General features: G+C 41.6%; 1 protein-coding gene across 3 annotated transcripts; it reads right to left on the bottom strand.

Moving 5' to 3' along the window:
* Positions 1-216: 216 nt before the first annotated feature.
* Positions 217-18248, bottom strand: LOC112254318 (alpha-1,3-galactosyltransferase 2). Of its 3 annotated transcripts, none has more exons than XM_042324245.1 (7): positions 17469-18248; positions 17141-17179; positions 15886-15910; positions 10239-10334; positions 5979-6116; positions 5158-5841; positions 217-1583 (listed from the first exon to the last, which is right to left on the bottom strand). In XM_042324245.1, the coding sequence occupies exons 3-7, from the start codon at positions 15894-15896 to the stop codon at positions 1574-1576; spliced, it is 939 nt and encodes a 312-aa protein (XP_042180179.1). In that variant the 5' UTR covers positions 15897-15910; positions 17141-17179; positions 17469-18248; the 3' UTR covers positions 217-1573. The 3 variants fall into 3 exon arrangements, with proteins under 3 accessions (XP_042180179.1, XP_024282510.1, XP_024282509.1); XM_024426742.2 differs by having other exon boundaries at positions 15886-15975; XM_024426741.2 differs by having other exon boundaries at positions 15886-15978.
* Between the last annotated feature and the right edge of the window lie 2029 nt (positions 18249-20277).

Here is a 20277-nt window from a genome sequence, read left to right on the forward strand (position 1 = left end):
CTGGTCACACACACACACACACGAAACATGAATCTTTCACCCAGAAACAGGCTCCAAACAGAACAATTGCGCTATCACTGGTATGCAGAATACCACAGATACCCGGATATGGTCATGCTACACACACCCAGAACAGTTAGAACAGGCCTCTAATTCGCATACACACATTTCTATCATATGAGTTTAAAGAAACTAACTCAAGCCCAATGCCTAGGCTTAAAGATGGATAATTTAGTACAAAAGCATTAGTAAGGTTTAACAGAAAATGCCCTCACATTCCCCATTTTTAAGAAATGAAGTTTATTTTAAACCTTCAGTTAAACCCTTACAGCGTTAAAACAATAAAATGAAAATAAGAGCGATTTAAAACCCCTTCTGGTGCTCGGCCCTGCCATACATGGTAAATAACCTCCCTTGGGAAACGGAGTTGAATCCCTTCCTGCCATCAGCACAGTCTTTTCTATATCAAATAATATTTAGGAAATGAACTGACTCTGGGACCACGTATTCCCTTTAAAACACCACCTACAGTTGCTCCTCTCAGGACTATGTATACAAACCAAATGGGCCATCAGATCAATTTGGGGCCCGTGCTCAGGGTTTGGTTCAAAAATGTCATTTGGTAATGGATATAGATAAAATAGATTTGACTCTCAGGATCAGAGTTCACCCTCTCCATTCACCAGGGCATGCTGAGTATAGTGTCAACATCTTCAGTACACAACTTCTTCACCCATGTCACAATTGGCATAACATCAATCGAAACAACAAATCCATAATACATGAATTGCTTCACTCATATAGTGAACATACTCAAATCAATTGGTCAGTTTCCCCCCCCAAAAAAATAATTCAGTTACCAAATTATAATCAAAACCCAATTAATTATCCAACCCAAAATTTGAACGACTTTGCTTCAGTGATTCACATTGGTCCGAGTACTCAAAGTTTTAAAAAAAAGTAAAAGGCAGAACGCACAAAACGTACATTTATATTAACATACAGTATGATTATAGTATTCACTTTCTTATGACTATAACCACAGATCTGTATCCCAATGCATTCTTAATCTAAATGACTATACATTTAGCAGTGTGTCGACCTCTACAATCAACACCACAAATTAAAGACAAGCCTAAATCAATCCCCCCCCCCCTTCAGGCACTCAATCTTCTGTCGTCTCATCATAGTCTTCTTCAGATAGCTTCATAGTTCAAGTGGATGGCCCATGATAATGTCCCACCTCGTCCGCCCCCACCTCTACCACCCATTTCATTATATCTTGACCATTTGCCAACCAGCATACCAGCAACATGAGAGAAGTTAAGGAACGGATCTCTCTCCATGCTTACTCCACGTGGACTCCGGTCACACGCCTGAGAGAAAGCAGTTGAGAGCTTTGATTGGATGCTGTACACCGGTTGCTGGCTCTGACTCAGGTCTCTCGGTGAAAGGGGTGCGGACAGGGTTGTATTGAACGCCGTTGTCACTCTTCTTCAGCTGGTTAGTGGGGGTTCACACTGTTCTCGCGTACAAAAGTATTAATGCATTTAGACACCGACCGTAGTCACCGTCACAATAACCTAGAGAGAGGACAGAAAAGTTTAGTTCAGTTCATTTCTGATTCAGGAAAACCAGACAAGCATCGACCATATAACAAATGATTACTTTTACCAATTATTCAATGAGAAAAACACATTCTGTTGAAACAATTTTCAAATTGGCTTATCCTCCACACTGTCAACTTCACCGCAGAGACACAGGATCGGGAAGTCAGACCTCTAACCCATCGGGAGAATCCCAACAATCCAGCAGAACTAATCTGGTGAGATTTGTAATGAAACAGAACAAGCAACACAACAATACACTCCTGCATATCACCATTCCCCCATTTTGACAAGACTCACACTGTGTTAAAAAATAAAATAAAAAACACCACTACTGTTTAAAAATAAAACAATTTCAAATGACAAAATCTAATTAGAATCACTACCCATAACTCCATAAAGATGTTTTATTATTTTTTATACCCATACAGGCATAGGAAAATAGACTTAAGACAGCCTACCCTTATTCAAAGGCAACACCCCCTCCTTCTTCCCGTTGGTCCGAATCACAAATAAGGAGATGAACCATAAACTTAATAATTATCAGTATTACAAATCACCTTAAATTTATCATCCAAATGGCTTTCCAGTGAGGGTGATCAAACCACACTGGAAAGTCAGGACAGAGGTCAGACAAACCCTTCAAAGAAGTGTTTCTTACTATATTCGACTAATTAATCAAAAACAGTCTCACATTTCATACTGGAAACCTGGGATCCAAAATGTAAGTTTCCAGTACATTTCTTATCAAAAGAATGTACATGTGTTCAATTAAAACACAAAAACGTTGAAATTCCATGTGTGTGCCCCTTTAAGATAATGCCAGCTTGTGAAAACTCACGAACCCAAATGAAATAGTCCACTCAACAAGTCAAACCACGGTATTAACACCACTAACAAATATTCATAGCAAATGTGTTGAGTGGGTTTTTACAAACCATATGGCTAAAACAAAAAAAACAGCCAGGCCAGTTCCCTTTACAAATCTATTTCAGAATAAGACAACATAAAAAAAAACTAATCTCACATGAGATTAAAACACCCAAGGTTCTGAGTATTTTTTATTTATTACCCTTTAGACTCCATTGTCTTTAATTCTCGCGAGCATTGTCCAACCCCAAAAATCGGTTCAATTTCCTCCCATGTCAAATGATCCTGGTGTCGTTACTGGACCAATGTCCAATTACATTGGTAATAGCTGTATCGCCCACTTCTGGTAATGTTATCATTTTAACCTGTTGAATTGATTTAGTCAAAATATAAACCTGTAACAAATCTAGAGCCTTCAACAAGTCTGTGCTGTCCTATCAGCGTAATAGTCAAATAAAACATTTACTTGGATCTACTTTCATTTTAAGCACTGTTCCCCGGCAATGGAAATAGATTATCGTTTGAGAATTCATTAACTTTGTGCTGAAATTCAGTGGTGTTACCTAAACCTATAAAACCCAGCAACAGTAATCAGCAACGATCAAAATAACGTTTCCGATTGTCACGCCCTGGTCGTAATATATTGTGTTTATCTTCATTTATTTGGTCAGGCCAGGGTGTGGCATGGGTTTTTGTATGTGGTGTGTTGGTATTGGGATTGTAGCTTAGTGGGGTGTTCTAGTTAAGTCTATGGCTGTCTGAAGTGGTTCTCAATCAGAGGCAGGTGTTTATCGTTGTCTCTGATTGGGAACCATATTTAGGCAGCCATATTCTTTGAGTGTTTCGTGGGTGATTGTCCTTAGTGTCCTTGTTCTGTGTTAGTTTACACAAGTATAGGCTGTTTCGGTTTTCGTTACGTTTATTGTTTTGGTAGTGTTTGTGTTTAGTTTGTTTTTTCATTAAACATGAATCATAATCTACACGCCACATTTTGGTCCGATCCTTGCTACACCTCTTCGTCAGAGGAGGAGATAGTAGAAAACCGTTACACCGATTCAACTATTCAGACCTCTGCTGCAAATGTCCCACTGCGTCCCTTACAGCCCAGTGAGCACGACTCGCTTTCACCAGCCGACTAAAACATGGCATTAGTAGTCTATCCAAAAACCACCAATAACTAATAACATATTTCCATTCAAATTATTAGAAGGTATTGTTTTCATTTCAGTCTACCCAAACAAATTAGTCTGTATTTTTAATACCAACCTCTGCTTCACACTTGTTAATTTTAAAGTCATGGATGTTTAATTAATATGTAAATGTGCCAAATTAAAATACATCCATCAATTCATGAGGAAAAAAATACATTGATGGGAGCTAATGGTTCACAATAAGAGCCTCTTTCTGTCCACAACATCAATCCATTGCTGTTGTAGCCTTGTATTTTCATGCAATAATGAATACCCATATTTTATAATCATGGTCATGGATCTATCGCAATTGCCTATCCGCTAAAAAACGTACCCATTTGAAACGGCCTATTTCTCAGGCCCAGAAACTAGAATATGCATATAATTGTCAGATTAGGATAGAAAACACTCTAAAGTTTCCAAAACTGTCAAAATTGTGTCTGAGTATAACAGAACTGATATTGCAGGCGAAAACCTGAGGAAAATCCAACAAGGAAGTTCTGTTTTTCCTGAAAGCTCTCTGTTCCATTGGATGCCTTGCCTCAATTTAATGGGATATCAACCAGATTCCTTTTCCTATTGCTTCCTCAAGGTGTCAACAGTCTTTAGACATAGTTTCAGGCTTTTATTTTGAAAAATGAGCAAGAAATATCACATGTCAGTGGATAGCTGGGTGTTCGCAGAGTTTTCCTTGCGCAACAGAGTGGGGCGGCCATGGTCTCTCCCTCTCCTATTGAAAAAGCTACAATCCCGGTTGATATATTATCGATTATATATTTTAAAAACAACCTGAGGATTATGTTTGTTAGGACATCTCTCTCAGCAGACATGTGGCCAGTAAATCATTGTCCTTAGAGGCATGCAATATCCCCAACCTGAGATGTTGCCATTTTTAAACATTTAGGCCTAGATTCAATCTGTAGCGCTACTGATGGAATCTAGCCCTTATTTTGGAGTTGGTTTGCTATGGGTGGATCCTTCTGACAAGTTCTTATACAAGTTTTTTTTTTTTAAGGTATCCATCTTTATTTTGTAAAAGTGATACATAAAATGATACATAAAAACCATTTCCAATATATAATACAACTTTATAAAACCGATTTTTACTTCTAATCCACAAATATAAACCATACAAAAGAAGCAGTGTCTATAGCATAGTCTATTTCCCCATTTGTTCAATCCCCGCCAGCCACAGACAGCAGACTTCGTGGGTGGAGAGACAATACCACCAGACAACTGAAGCAACACAGGAGAACCAAGAAACGTACTACTTGCATGTTTCAACACACAAGCCAAAGATTCCACAGTTTCACAGCTCTAATAGTCTGACAGCCCGTTGTGACACATTTACAAGCCTCATTGCTCTGAACAAGGCATGGGCATAAATCACATTGGGCTGTAGACTATCGCAGCTCTGTACTGTGGACCATGTTTGACGCTTCAGGGGCTTTTGCTCATTAGATTATTGCACACAGGTTCTGATTACTCACTCTGTAACCCGGAGTGTGCCATATTTCTTCTCTGACCAGAGCAGGCGGACCACATGTATGTCACCACGGTAGCCAATGTTCCTGTCCCAGCAGTACTCTGGAGACAGCACTTTGCTGGGCTTATGGATCCACAGGTACTTGTTGAGGTGACTCTCGTCGTGCCACAAAGCCTCCACCTGGTTCTCCTTGTCCTTCATGATGGTTTGGTAACAGGTCTCCGTCATATTCTTCACAGTTCGCCACGAGCCTCCGAACACAGCAGCATGATAGTAGAAGTCCCCAGTCTCCATGTAGGCCCTGGACCTGGGGTTGCGTTCGTAGGCATACAGGCTCTGTGGTCGGTGGTAGTAGTAGGCGTGGAGCAGAGCAACAGAGTCTCCCAGAGCCTCGGAGCCGAACCGACCCACAAACACCTGGTCCACGTCAAAGCAGAAGACGTAGTGGCTGTGGTGACGAATCCGTGACTCGATTGCATCTGCGATGGCCCTCATACGCATCATGGAGATGTCCTGCCAGCGAGAGTGTCTCTGCACCCTCACAATTTTCAGGCTCCGCCCAGGACCAAGATGGATGTCTGGTACCCTCTCAGGAACGTCCGTGAACACATAGTATGTTACAGGTAAAGCCTCCATAAAGTGACGCTCAGCAGAGAGAAGGAATGCCTTCAGGTAGGCATCTAGATACCTTTGGATGGAAAGGAGTAAAAACTCTGGTTCAAGAAGAACATATCAAAATGTTGTTTAAGTGACTGAGAAGTGTTTCATAAGAATTGATGAGTTGATATATAAAAAAAGAGAAGGTAACTGAGTTGAAAAACCGACCTGCCCACAGCGAATACAGTGAGAGAGACAGATGAGTGGTTCTTCCTGTGCTCCTGGTCGTAATGATCTGGGTCAAACATACCATCCCAGATCACAGGTGCTCCCCAGTCAGTGCAGGTCTGAACATCACCTCTGGACCTGGTTGGAGAGAAAATAACAGATTGGGTTTCAGAACAAACAATGGTAAAAACAAAAGTGGCTTCACTGTAGTGTGTACTGTGTGGTATATGGAATAGGAGAGGAAAATTTATATAGAATGAGAGTAATAAAGGTAATTAACTCCCTATTCTAGAGACAGTGGGGGATATGAAGCAAGTTAACATGCTGTCAATGCTCAAGGGATTGGCCCTTTTTAGTGCATTTGAATATAGCAGGACTTACAGTGCATTTGGAAAGTATTCAGACCCCTTTCCTTTCTCCACTTTGTCACATTACAGCCTTATTCTAAAATGGATTAAATCAATAACAAAATCCTCAATCTACACACACTAACCCATAATGACTGTGAAAAACTTTTTGTTGCAAATGTATTAAAATAAAATAAATCATTTATTTACACAAGTATTCAGACCCTTTGCTACGAGACTCGAAATTGAGCTCAGGTGCATCCTGTACCCATTGATTGTCCTTGATGTTTCTACATCATGATTGGAGTCCACCTGTGGTAAACTCAATTGATTGGACATGATTTGGAAAGGCACACACACACCTGTCTATATAAAGTTCCAAGGTTGACAGTGCATGTCAGAGCAAAAACCAAGCCATGAGGTCAAAGGAATTGTCCGTAGAGCTCCAAGGCAGAATTGTGTCGAGGCATAGACCTGGGGAAGTGTGCCAAAAAATGTCTGCAGCATTGAAGGTCCCCAAGAACAGAGGCCTCTATCATTCTTAAGTCAAAGAAGTTTGGAACCACCAAGACTCTTCCTAGAGCTGGCTGCCCCGGCCAAACTGAGCAATCGGTGGAGAAGGGCCTTGGTCGGGGAGGTGACCAAGAACCCGATGATCACTCTGACAGAGGTCCAGAGTTTCTCTGTGGAGATGGGAGAACAACTATCTCTGCAGCACTACACCAATCAGGCCTTTATGGTAGCGTGGCCAGATGGAAGCCACTCCTCAGTGAAAGGCACATGACAGCCCGCTTGGAGTTTGACAAAAGGCACCTAAAGACTCTCAGACCATGAGAAACAAGATTCTCTGGTCTGATGAAACCAAGATTGAACTCTCTGGCCTGACTGCCAAGCGTCTCATCTAGAGGAAATCTGGAACCATCCCTAAGGTGAAACATGGTGGTGACAGCATCATGCTGTGGGAATGTTTTTCAGGGGCAGGGACTGGGAGACTGATCAGGAGAGGGAAATATGAACGGAGGAAAGTACAGCGAGATCCTTGATGAAAACCTGCTCCAGAGCTGGGGTGAATGTTCACCGTCCAACAGGACAATGACCCTAAGCATGCAGCCAAGACAACACAGTAGTGGCTTCAGGACAAGTCTCTGAAAGTCCTTGAGTGGCCAAGCCAGAGCCAAGACTTGAACCTAATCGAACATCTCTGGAGAGACGTACAAATAGCTGTGCAGTGACGCTCCCCAACCAACCTGACAGACCCAAGAAGACTCGAGGCTGTAATTGCTGCCAAAAGGTGCTTCAAAGTAATTTTAATACATTTTCAAAAAATTGTAAAGAAGTTTGTCATTATGAGGTATTGTGTGTAGATTAATGAGGGGGAAAAACTATTTAATTAATTTTGGAATAAGGCTGTAATGTAACAAAATGTGGAAAAAGTCAAGGGGCCTGAATACTTCCCGAATGCACTGTATGCACTAAAGCACTCAAATTCAAATCTGGATCTCGAAGCTAGTTCCACTGTTTTTTTTCTCCATTTTCCCCTCCAACCAGGGACTGATTTAAACCTGGGACACCAGGTGAGTGCAATTAATTATCCGGTAGAACATTAAACCAGCAGTTCCACTGGGAACAAACGTCAATTCTATGTTGGTCCTCCTCCCCTGATTGCTCAGTTTGGCCAGCTCTAGGAAGAGTCTTGGTGGTTCCAAACTTCTTCCATTTAAGACTGATGGAGGCCACTGTGTTCTTTGGGACCTTCAATGCTGCAGACATTTTTTGGTACCCTTCCCCAGATCTGTGCCTCGACACAATCCTGTCTCGGAGCTCTACAGACAATTCCTTCGACTTAATGGCTTGGTTTTTGCTCAATTTCAATGAAGTGGAAACAATGTTGAGTCAACCAGCGTGTGCCCAGTGGGGTAGTCCGGACCTCGTTAGGTAACATTTGAATACCTCTGCACTGAGGCATGAAGCATTTGACTGTGGGCTGACTTGATAATTCTTATGCTATTCATACAGGGTCTGACAAACATACCTCTAACTAAAACCACTGCCCCTTCTCCCAAATATGCTGCCAAGCAGGTTGAAAAAGCAGATAATGTGGTTGACATTGCACTAAGAAACCTATTACAGGGATGTACAGTGGGGAGAACACGTATTTGATACACTGCCGATTTTGCAGGTTGTCCTACTTACAAAACATGTAGGGGTCTGTAATTTTTTATCATAGGTACACTTCAACTGTGAGAGACGGAATCTAAAACAAAAAATCCAGAAAATCACATTGTATGATTTTTAAGTAATTCATTTGCATTTTATTGCATGACATAAGTATTTGATCACCTACCAACCAGTAAGAATTCTGGCTCTCACAGACCTGTTAGTTTTTCTTTAAGAAGCCCTCCTGTTCTCCACTCATTACCTATATTAACTGCACCTGTTTGAACTCGTTACCTGTATAAAAGACACCTGTCCACACACTCAATCAAACAGACTCCAACCTCTCCACAATGGCCAAGACCAGAGAGCTGTGTAAGGACATCAGGGTTAAAATTGTAGACCTGCACAAGGCTGGGATGGGCTACAGGACAATAGGCAAGCAGCTTGGTGAGAAGGCAACAACGGTTGGCGCAATTATTAGAAAATGGAAGAAGTTCAAGATGACGGTCAATCACCCTCGGTCTGGGGCTCCATGCAAGATCTCACCTCGTGGGGCATCAATGATCATGAGGAAGGTGAGGGATCAGCCCAGAACTACACAGCAGGACCTGGTCAATGACCTGAAGAGAGCTGGGACCACAGTCTCAAAGAAAACCATTACTAACACACTACGCCGTCATGGATTAAAATCCTGCAGCACACGCTAGGTCCCCCGGCTCAAGCCAGCGCATGTCCAGGCCCATCTGAAGTTTGGAATGGGAGAAGGTCATGTGGTCTGATGAGACAAAAAATATAGCTTTTTGGTCTAAACTCCACTCGCCATGTTTGGAGGAAGAAGAAGGATGAGTACAACCCCAAGAACACCATCCTAACCGTGAAGCATGGACGTGGAAACATCATTCTTTGGGGATGCTTTTCTGCAAAGGGGACAGGACAACTGCACCGTATTGAGGGGAGGATGGATGGGGCCATGTATAGCGAGATCTTGGCCAACAACCTCCTTCCTTCAGTAAGAGCATTGAAGATGGATCGTGGCTGGGTCTTCCAGCATGACAATGACCCGAAACACACAGCCAGGGCAACTAAGGAGTGGCTCTGTAAGAAGCATCTCAAGGTCCTGGAGTGGCCTAGCCAGTCTCCAGACCTGAACCCAATAGAAAATCTTTGGAGGGAGCTGAAAGTCCGTATTGCCCAGCGACAGCCCAGAAACCTGAAGGATCTGGAGAAGGTCTGTATGGAGGAGTGGGCCAAAATCCCTGCTGCAGTGTGTGCAAACCTGGTCAAGAACTACAGGAAACGTATGATCTCTGTAATTGCAATCAAAGGTTTCTGTACCAAATATTAAGTTCTGCTTTTCTGATGTATCGAATACTTACGTCACGCAATAAAATGCAAATTAATTACTTAAAAATCACATACAATGTGATTTTCTGGATTTTTGTTTTAGATTCTGTCTCTCACAGTTGAAGTGTACCTATGATAAAAAATTACAGACCTCTACATGCTTTGTAAGTAGGAAAACCTGCCGAATCGGCAGTGTATCAAATACTTGTACTTATTGTATGTAGTATAGAACTGTGTAGAGCTTTGCCCCATACCTTTACCAATAACACTTTGGTATCAATGCACGCCATTAAAAACATTAGGATTTCATTGTCGGCCTCCAACACAAAACAAATAAAAGTAGTGAACACAGTAAAAGTAATGGCATATTCTGTGCATGTCATTGTTCAGACATTCACATTTTATAGCCTACCAGAGGTCTAGGGAGGCATCTATACTGTTCCCCAGCTTCAGCTTCTCTGCAGGGGCTTGAGGACATCGGCTCATGGGAAGGAACCCCTCCAAGTACCTGCAACCCAACATGTTGAGTCAGAATGTACACACCGCTCTGTTTGTAGGTGAAGTGTATGGATTGTTTCTATAGTGTGTGACTGGTAATGTGTTTCTGGTTATGGAAAAAGTTTGCCATACCTTCAACATATGGATTTACTGAAAAATGTAAAAAAAAAAAAATATATATATATATATATATATATATATACACTGCTCAAAAAAATAAAGGGAACACTTAAACAACACAATGTAACTCCAAATCAATCACACTTCTGTGAAATCAAACTGTCCACTTAGGAAGCAACACTGATTGACAATAAAATTTCACATGCTGTTGTGCAAACGGAATAGACAACAGGTGGAAATTATAGGCAATTTGCAAGACACCCCCATTAAAGGAGTGGTTCTGCAGGTGGTGATTACAGACCACTTCTCAGTTCCTATGCTTCCTGGCTGATGTTTTGGTCACTTTTGAATGCTCGCGGTGCTTTCACTCTAGTGGTAGCATGAGATTGAGTCTACAACCCACACAAGTGGCTCAGGTAGTGCAGCTCATCCAGGATGGCACATCAATGCGAGCTGTGGCAAGAAGGTTTGCTGTGTCTGTCAGCGTAGTGTCCAGAGCATGGAGGCGCTACCAGGAGACAGGCCAGTACATCAGGAGACGTGGAGGAGGCCGTAGGAGGGCAACACCCCAGCAGCAGGACCGCTACCTCTGCCTTTGTGCAAGGAGGAGCAAGAGGAGCACTGCCAGAGCCCTGCAAAATGACTTCCAGCAGGCCACAAATGTGCATGTGTCTGCTCAAACAGTCAGAAGCAGACTCCATGAGGGTAGTATGAGGGCCCGACGTCCACAGGTGGGGGTTGTGCTTACAGCCCAACACCGTGCAGGACGTTTGGCATTTACCAGAGAACACCAAGATTTGCAAATTCGCCACTGGCGCCCTGTGCTCTTCACAGATGAAAGCAGGTTCACACTGAGCACGTGACAGTCTGGAGACGCCGTGGAGAACATTCTGCTGCCTGCAACATCCTCCAGCATGACCGGTTTGACGGTGGGTCAGTCATGGTGTGGGGTGGCATTTATTTGGGGGGCCGCACAGCCCTCCATGTGCTCGCCAGAGGTAGCCTGACTGCCATTAGGTACCGAGATGAGATCCACAGACCCCTTGTGAGACCATTTGCTGGTGCGGTTGGCCCTGGGTTCCTCCTAATGCAAGACAATGCTAGACCTCATGTGGCTGGAGTGTGTCAGCAGTTCCTGCAAGAGGAAGGCATTGATGCAATGGACTGGCCAGCCCGTTCCCCAGACCTGAATACAATTGAGCACATCTGGGACATCATGTCTCGCTCCATCCATCAACGCCACGTTGCACCACAGACTGTCCAGGAGTTGGCGAATGCTTTAGTCCAGGTCTGGGAGGAGATCCCTCAGGAGGCCATCCGCCACCTCATCAGGAGCATGCCCAGGCGTTGTAGGGAGGTCATACAGGCACGTGGAGGCCACACACACTACTGAGCCTCATTTTGACTTGTTTTAAGGACATTACATCAAAGTTGGATCAGCCTGTAGTGTGGTTTTCCACTTTAATTTTGAGTGTGACTCCAAATCCAGACCTCCATGGGTTGATCAATTTGATTTCCATTGATAATTTTTGTGTGATTTTGTTGTCAGCACATTCAACTATGTAAAGAAACAAGTATTTAATAAAAATATTTCATTCATTCAGATCTAGGATGTGTTATTTTAGTGTTCCCTTTATTTTTTTGAGCAGTGTATATATATATATATATATATACAGTCGTATGAAAACGTTTGGGCACCCCTCTGAGGCTGCATAATAATTTACTCTGTCGTCACAGAAAATGATCACAGTGGCATGCCATTAATTTTCTAATAAAAGCTGAGTACTGGGGTATTGTCCAGACAAAGATTTTTAGTGTAGCAATATTAAGTTGTATGAAATTAAATCAGATGTGAAAAATAGGCTATGCAAAAATGTGGGCACCCTTGTCATTCTGTTGATTTGAATACCTGTAACTACTTAGCACTGATTAATTGGAACACACAATTGGTTTGGTGAGCTCATTAAGCCTTGAACTTCATAGACAAGTGCATCCAATCATGAGAAAAGGTATTTAAGGTGGCCAATTGCAAGAAGTTGTTCTCTTTGACTCTCCTCTTGAAGAGTGGCAACATGGGGGCCTCAAAACAACCCTCAAATGATCTGAAAACAAAGATTGTTCAACATTATGGTTTAGAGGAAGGCTACAAAAAGCTATCGCAGAGATTTAAGCTGTCAGTGTCCACTGTGAGGAACAGTGAGGAAATGGAAGACCACAGGCACAGTTCTTGTTAAGGCCAGAAGTGGCAGGCCAAGTAAAATATCGTAGAGGCAAAGGCGAAGGATGGTGAGAACGGACAAAAACAGCCCACAGACCACATCCAAAGACCATCTGCAGCAAGATGATGTTGTAGGTGTCACTGTGCATCGTTCAACAATTCAGCGCACTTTGCACAAGGAGAAGCTGAATGGGAGAGTGATGTGGAAGAAGCCTTTTCTGCACATATGCCACAAACAGAGTCGCTTGAGGTATGCAAATGCACATTTGGACAAGCCAGCTTCATTTTGGAATAAGATGCTGTGGACTGATGAAACAAAGATTGAGTTATTTGGTCATAACAAGGGACGTTATGCATGGCGGCAAAAGAACACAGCGTTCCAAGAAAAACACTTGCTACCCACAGTCAAATTTGGTGGGGGTTCCATCATGCTGTGGGGCTGTGTGGCCAGTGCCGGTACTGGGAATCTTGTTAAAATTGAGGGTCGCATGGATTCCACTCAATATCAGCAGATTCTTGGGAATAATGTTGAAGAATCAGTCACAGAGTTGAAGTTACGCCGGGGCTGGATATTGCAACAAGACAACGACCCAAAACACTGCTCAAAATCTACCCGGGCATTTATGCAGAGGAACAAGTACAATGTTCTGGAATGGCAATCCCAGTCCCCAGACCTGAATATCATTGAGAATCTGTGGGATGATTTGAAGCGGGCTGTCCATGCTTGGCAACCATCAAACCTAACTGAACTGGAGATGTTTTGTAAAGAGGAATGGTCCAAAATACCTTCATCCAGAATCCAGACACTCATTAGAGGCTATGGAAGCGTCTAGAGGCTGTTATATTATCAAAAAAGGAGGCTCTACTAAATATTGATGTGATTTTTCTATTGGGTTGCCCAAATTTATGCACCTGTCTAATTTTGTTTTGATGCATATTGCACATTTTCTGTTAATCCAATAAACCTCATTTCACTACTGAAATATTACTGTGTCCATCAGTTATTTGATAGATCAAAATTAAATTGCTGATCCAAACACCCAATTATTTATAAATGGAAATCATGGAAATTGTCAGGGGTGCCCAAACTTTTTCATACGAATATATATATACTCCCCACTGTGTATATATATATATACAGTGGGGAGAACAAGTATTTGATACACTGCCGATATTGCAGGTTTTCCTACTTACAAAGCATGTAGAGGACGGTCATTTTTTAAAATCATAGGTACACTTCAACTGTGAGAGACAGAATCTAAAACAAAAAATCCAGAAAATCACATTGTATGATTTTTAAGTAATTCATTTGCATTTTATTGCATGACATAAGTATTTGATCACCTACCAACCAGTAAGAATTCTGGCTCTCACAGACCTGTTAGTTTTTCTTTAAGAAGCCCTCCTGTTCTCCTGCCCTCCTCGTTACCTGTATAAAAGACACCTGTCCACACACCCAATCAAACAGACTCCAACCTCTCCACAATGGCCAAGACCAGAGAGCTGTGTAAGGACATCAGGGTTAAAATTGTAGACCTGCACAAGGCTGGGATGGGCTACAGGACAATAGGTAAGCAGCTTGGTGAGAAGGCAACAACTGTTGGCGCAATTATTAGAAAATGGAAGAAGTTCAAGATGACGGTCAATCACCCTCGGTCTGGGACTCCATGCAAGATCTCACCTCGTGGGGCATCAATGATCATGAGGAAGGTGAGGGATCAGCCCAGAACTACATGGCAGGACCTGGTCAAAGACCTGAAGAGAGCTGGGACCACAGTCTCAAAGAAAACCATTAGTAACACACTACGCCGTCATGGATTAAAATCCTGCAGCGCACGCAAGGTCCCCCTGCTCAAGCCAGCGCATGTCCAGGCCTGTCTGAAGTTTGCCAATGACCATCTGGATGATCCAGAGGAGGAATGGGAGAAGGTCATGTGGTCTGATGAGACAAAAATAGAGCTTTTTGATCTAAACTCCACTCGCCGTGTTTGGAGGAAGAAGAAAGATCTCCACCCGGCACAGCCAGAAGAGGACTGGCCACCCCACATATGCTCTCTCTAATTCTCTCTTTTTTTCTCTCTCTCGGGGGACCTGAGCCCTAGGACCATGCCCCAGGACTACCTGACATGATGACTCCTTGCTGTCCCCAGTCCATCTGACCGTGCTGCTGCTCCAGTTTCAACTGTTCTGCCTTATTATTATACGACCATGCTGGTCATTTATGAACATTTGAACATCTTGGCCATGTTCTGTTATAATCTCCACCCAGCACAGCCAGAAGAGGACTGGCCACCCCACATAGCCTGGTTCCTCTCTAGGTTTCTTCCTAGGTTTTGGCCTTTCTAGGGAGTTTTTCCTAGCCACCGTGCTTCTACACCTGCATTGCTTGCTGTTTGGGGTTTTAGGCTGGGTTTCTGTACAGCACTTTGAGATATCAGCTGATGTACAAAGGGCTATATAAATAAATTTGATTTGAAATATGAGTACAACCCCAAGAACACCATCCCAACCGTGAAGTATGACGTGGAAACATCATTATTTGGGGATGCTTTTCTGCAAAGGGGACAGGACGACTGCACCATATTGAGGGGAGGATGGATGGGGCCATGTAGCACGAGATCTTGGCCAACAACCTCCTTCCCTCAGTAAGAGCATTGAAGATGGGTCGTGGCTGGGTCTTCCAGCATGACAACGACCCGAAACACACAGCCAGGGCAACTAAGGAGTGGCTCTGTAAGAAGCATCTCAGGGTCCTGGAGTGGCCTAGCCAGTCTCCAGACCTGAACGTCCGTATTGCCCAGCGACAGCCCCGAAACCTGAAGGATCTGGAGAAGGTCTGTATGGAGGAGTGGGCCAAAAAAACTACAGGAAACATATGATCTCTGTAATTGCAAACAAAGGTTTCTGAACCAAATATTAAGTTCTGCTTTTCTGATGTATCAAATACTTATGTCATGCAATAAAATGCAAATGAATTACTTAAAAATCATACAATGTGATTTTCTGGATTTTTGTTTTAGATTCCGTCTCTCATAGTTGAAGTGTACCTATGATAAAAATGGCAGACCTCTACATGCTTTAAGTTGGAAAACCTGCAAAATCGGCAGTGTATCAAATACTTGTTCTCCCCACTGTATATAGCCATTGATTGGCAAATGGGAGGAGTTATGTTTGATTAGGGAGAGGGTATGTTAATTGTTTGGTTAGGGAGAGACATTCTCACCTTACTGACATGGGTGTGAAGTAGGCTATGAAGAGCAGCACAAAGGCACAGAATGCAACTGTTAATACACACTTTGCCTTGTACATTAATCTGCTGGAAAATAGACAAGAAAATATGTTTTTTAAAGGTGCAATAGAGAGTCAATGCAATAACTCATTAATAGGCCTATATTTCCTGAACACATGGCAAAACGACAAAATACCAGTTTAAGTCTGTTCTGTCAGTGAAATATCATTGTCCCAACATTGTGACCCTTTTATTGTGATCAATTTTATTAGTTCAGGGGATATGAGAGGGATTTTACTTAAAATACATATTGTTTTCGAGTTTCCTAGTTCCAACTAGCACTTAAACCCGGGGAGTTTGGATTAGCATGGTCCCAGTCAAGGTGTTCATTTTTTCAAATGTATGAATACATCAAAATGAATTTAAAGTAAATATAATTAATGGGTAATTTCCTTTATCTTAATAAATAAGTAAGTCTAACATTAATGACATACAGTGGGGCAAAAAAGTATTTAGTCAGCCACCAATTGTGCAAGTTCTCCCACTTAAAAAGATGAGAGAGGCCTGTAATTTTCATCATAGGTACACTTCAACTATGACAGACAAAATGAGAAAGAAGATCCTGAAAATCACATTGTAGGATTTTTTTATGAATTTATTTGCAAATGATGGTGGAAATAAGTATTTGGTCACCTACAAACAAGCAAGATTTCTGTCTCTCACAGACCTGTAACTTCTTTAAGAGGCACCTGTCCTCCACTCGTTACCTGTATTAATGGCACCTGTTTGAACTTGTTATCAGTATAAAAGACACCTGTCCACAACCTCAAACAGTCACACTCCAAACTCCACTATGGCCAAGACATCACTGCTCTAGAGGAGGTCTGCATGGAGGAATGGGCCAAAATACCAGCAACAGTGTGTGAAAACCTTGTGAAGACTTATAGAAAACGTTTGACCTCTGTCATTGCCAACAAAGGGTATATAACAAAGTATTGAGATAAAGTTTTGTTATTGACCAAATGCTTATTTTCCACCATCATTTGCAAATGAATTCATTAAAAATCCTACAATGTGATTTTCTGGATTTTTTTTCCTTCTCATTTTGTCTGTCATAGTTGAAGTGTACCTTTGATAAAAATTACAGGCCTTTCTCATATTTTTAAGTGGGAGAATTTGCACAATTGGTGGCTGACTAAATATTTTTTTGCCTCACTGTACATGCATAATCACAGAAGTCACAGCCTACCTCATTGTGTGGCCAATGCGGTTTTTTTCCTTCCGAAGTCTGTTTCAGATGGTAAAAAGGAGTGAAACGAATATGTTGAGGGAATAACATTTTCATTGATAAAGTGAATACCAACCTGATGTTATTATGGCCATGACGAACAGCGCATTGTAAAGATAAGTCATTATTTATTTGGATTTAGGATAATAAAATGTAGGCTATACATCTGTGATACTAAAGTAGCAATAGGGATAAGTCACAAATATCCCCAAAATATAACTAAGAGCGTTTACACAAATGAAAAACAGCAACAATGTCATCAGGTGTAGATGGAAATGTTGTAGCCTACCTGCTTGTTGACGCGTCTGTAATAAACTGACGCTGCTTTCAAGTGCTAGTCAGAACAAAAAATGTATAATTTTTCCGATTTGCTAACTGGTTGTAGTTATACAAGTGCAGCGTTCAACGAATCAGAACTTGGCATTAATCTCAAGAGAAGAAGTATCCTGTACATTGAGGGTTGTAATTGTCAACAAAGGATTGGTTGTCATAGTTTGGTTGAAAATGTAAATGGTAGGTGGTGAAACGTCACAACTCGGGTAACAAACATATCTCCCCGAGTTTCCCTGCAATTACGATTTAGAGGGTCGTTAAAATGAAATGTCCAATTTGGAACTAGGAGCTCCAGATAACTCGCGGATAGTACGTGAACGCGGCATCTTTCCCCACGCCAACATGACTCATCGGACCATTCTTCGGATTATCCTAAACTCATTTGACATATCACACGACGGAGCGAGATATTTTCGAGATGAGGCGTGTGTGCCAAAGCAATAAGGGAAAGAAATAAAGAACAGTCTTAAATAAATTGCGAGTTATAAAGCGTGGTGCTGAACATCACCAGGCGTGTGTATCAGAGTCAAATTGCTTGTTGGCACCAAAAGGTCATGGAATGGTATGGGTGTGAATTTGGGGGCATGAACATGCATGAGGGAATCTATTGATTCAGGTGGATGAGCTAACCATTCCTGATTGCAGTGCATACCTTACACAGGTAGCTTACCTGAAAAGTCAAGTATCTCCAGCATCATATACCAATTTGAAATGAATGTTTGCCAAGGAACAACAGTTGATATCAAACGCTGATGTAGGTCTTGAAGTATAATTGATACATTATTATGTAAGGACATATTGGCCAACAAAAACAATCCCAAACTATTGGAACATTTGAATAGTTTTATTTTTTGCTCATTCTTACACAAAGTCAATTCACTCTAAGTCTTGACTGCGTGTAATGTGGACATGGTACCACAATGCATGACAAATGAAACAATGATTTTTGTAATAATAGCTAGACCTATATAATCATTTACTATAGAAAAGGGATTAACAGTTAATATAGTTTATTTACAGTATATTCCATGCTATGAAATAAAATGCATAAAACACTGGGTACAGAGAGGCATCAATATGGGACAAATAAAATGTAATACAATGATACAAGTTAAGGCTTAAATGCGTATAAAATTAACAAAATGTTAATCATTCATATTTAGACATGAGAGCAAAATGATTACAAGACACAAGGAGGTCTTTTTGTACATAAAGATATCTATACATATTTCATGGGACACCCAAAACAGGAATTTACTCATTTTCAATTTAAACATTAAAGGGCATAAAATAACCTGCAGGACATAGATGCAGAATATATGTACAAATAATCACTCAATAGAAAAGGAGACAGTGAGGAGGCAGCACATGTTGTTCTTCGCAAAGAGCTTCACAGGTGTTAACCAATGAAAGGCCAGGAGGTATCACATTTTGTAATGTGCTCTGCCATTTTCTACCAGACAGCACACCATATCCATCACTGGCAGACACGGGGAAAATATACAAATTAAGAAGGATTACATTCATTTGGTTTCAAACCTGTGGATTCTCGTATTTGTACTTTCCATTCCTATTTCATAGGTAAGATAAAAGGAAATATGAGGAGACCCCTTCCTCATCAACGTCGGCAAACAAATCTTTGTAGCACACAGGCAGAGCTCATGCATGTAATTGACCACAGCATGACACATGGTAGAGGGTTCAATCGAGTCACATTGAAATGTTACATATAATGGAATGTGTGTTAAGATATTTCATACATTTCGATTTGAAATGAGTTGTCTGCCTCCATTCAAATCTTATTGAAAATCTGTCAGGTACTGGAATGGCTTGAACCAACAAATATGTCAGTTCCATTATGGACAATTCTTTGTGCTACATTTCTTCAATACGTCACCAAAATATTTTGACTCTTACATGCTGAGTTTCTACAAATACCAACATCAGATTCTAAATATATTTTGGTGCTTTTCAGGATTGCCATAAGCAGTGTCCTTTTTAATACCATGGACAATAATATTAACAAGATGAAAACTACAACAATAAAACATAGGTATTGGCCCTCCATTTTGAAAGCCTTTTGTGTGCATTGTTGTCTAAAAGACATACTTAAGCGTTATAAAGCTTACATGAGAACAATTCCTTTTTAAGTAACAAAAGTGATGCAAACATTGACATTAGGCGTGGCAAAAAAAATGCTTGGATACATGATTTAGTTGACCTAACCAAAAGGAAGGTAAAGTTCCCAATGTAAATATACTTTAGCAAAGCATAAAGAGAGAAAAGGACAATATAGAAAAACATAGGAGTGGTCCTTTAATGCATTATAACACCTATGGTTAACTTTTTAGCTGCCTGGAGCAATGCCTTTTATTGTCTTAGTAGACTAAAAACTTTTTTGGCCAATACTATGAGGCCTGAAAGTGCTGTAAAATCATCTTTGGATGTCCCAAACATTACCCAATCACACCATATAGATGACAGAAAAAAAGTCTACCTCTTGATAAGGTACAAATAGAGTTTGACCCATTTTTTAAACCCACATGGGGTTTACAAACAAACAAATAAAAGCCAATATCTGGGATTGATTACGCTTAAGTGGAGGGGTGTGACCTTACAGGGGTGTCAGGGGTAGGGTGTCAGGGGTAGGGTGTCAGGGGTAGGGTGTCAGGGGTAGGGTGTCAGGTTAGGGTGTCAGGGTAGGGTGTCAGGGTAGGGTGTCAGGGTAGGGTGTCAGGGTAGGGTGTCAGGGTAGGGTGTCAGGG

The sequence above is a fragment of the Oncorhynchus tshawytscha genome, linkage group LG07 (assembly GCF_018296145.1).
Source record: "Oncorhynchus tshawytscha isolate Ot180627B linkage group LG07, Otsh_v2.0, whole genome shotgun sequence".
NCBI classification, from domain to species: Eukaryota; Metazoa; Chordata; class Actinopteri; order Salmoniformes; family Salmonidae; genus Oncorhynchus; species Oncorhynchus tshawytscha.

What these genes read in the sequence shown, in the direction of transcription:
- LOC112254318 (XM_024426741.2), bottom strand. An exon ending in GATGCCTCCCTAGACCTCTG is followed by an intron (nt 6,117 to 10,238) that starts GTAGGCTATAAA and finishes CTCTCCAACCAG; the next exon opens with GTCCAGAGGTGATGTTCAGA. An exon ending in ACTGTATTCGCTGTGGGCAG is followed by an intron (nt 5,842 to 5,978) that starts GTCGGTTTTTCA and finishes TTCCATCCAAAG; the next exon opens with GTATCTAGATGCCTACCTGA.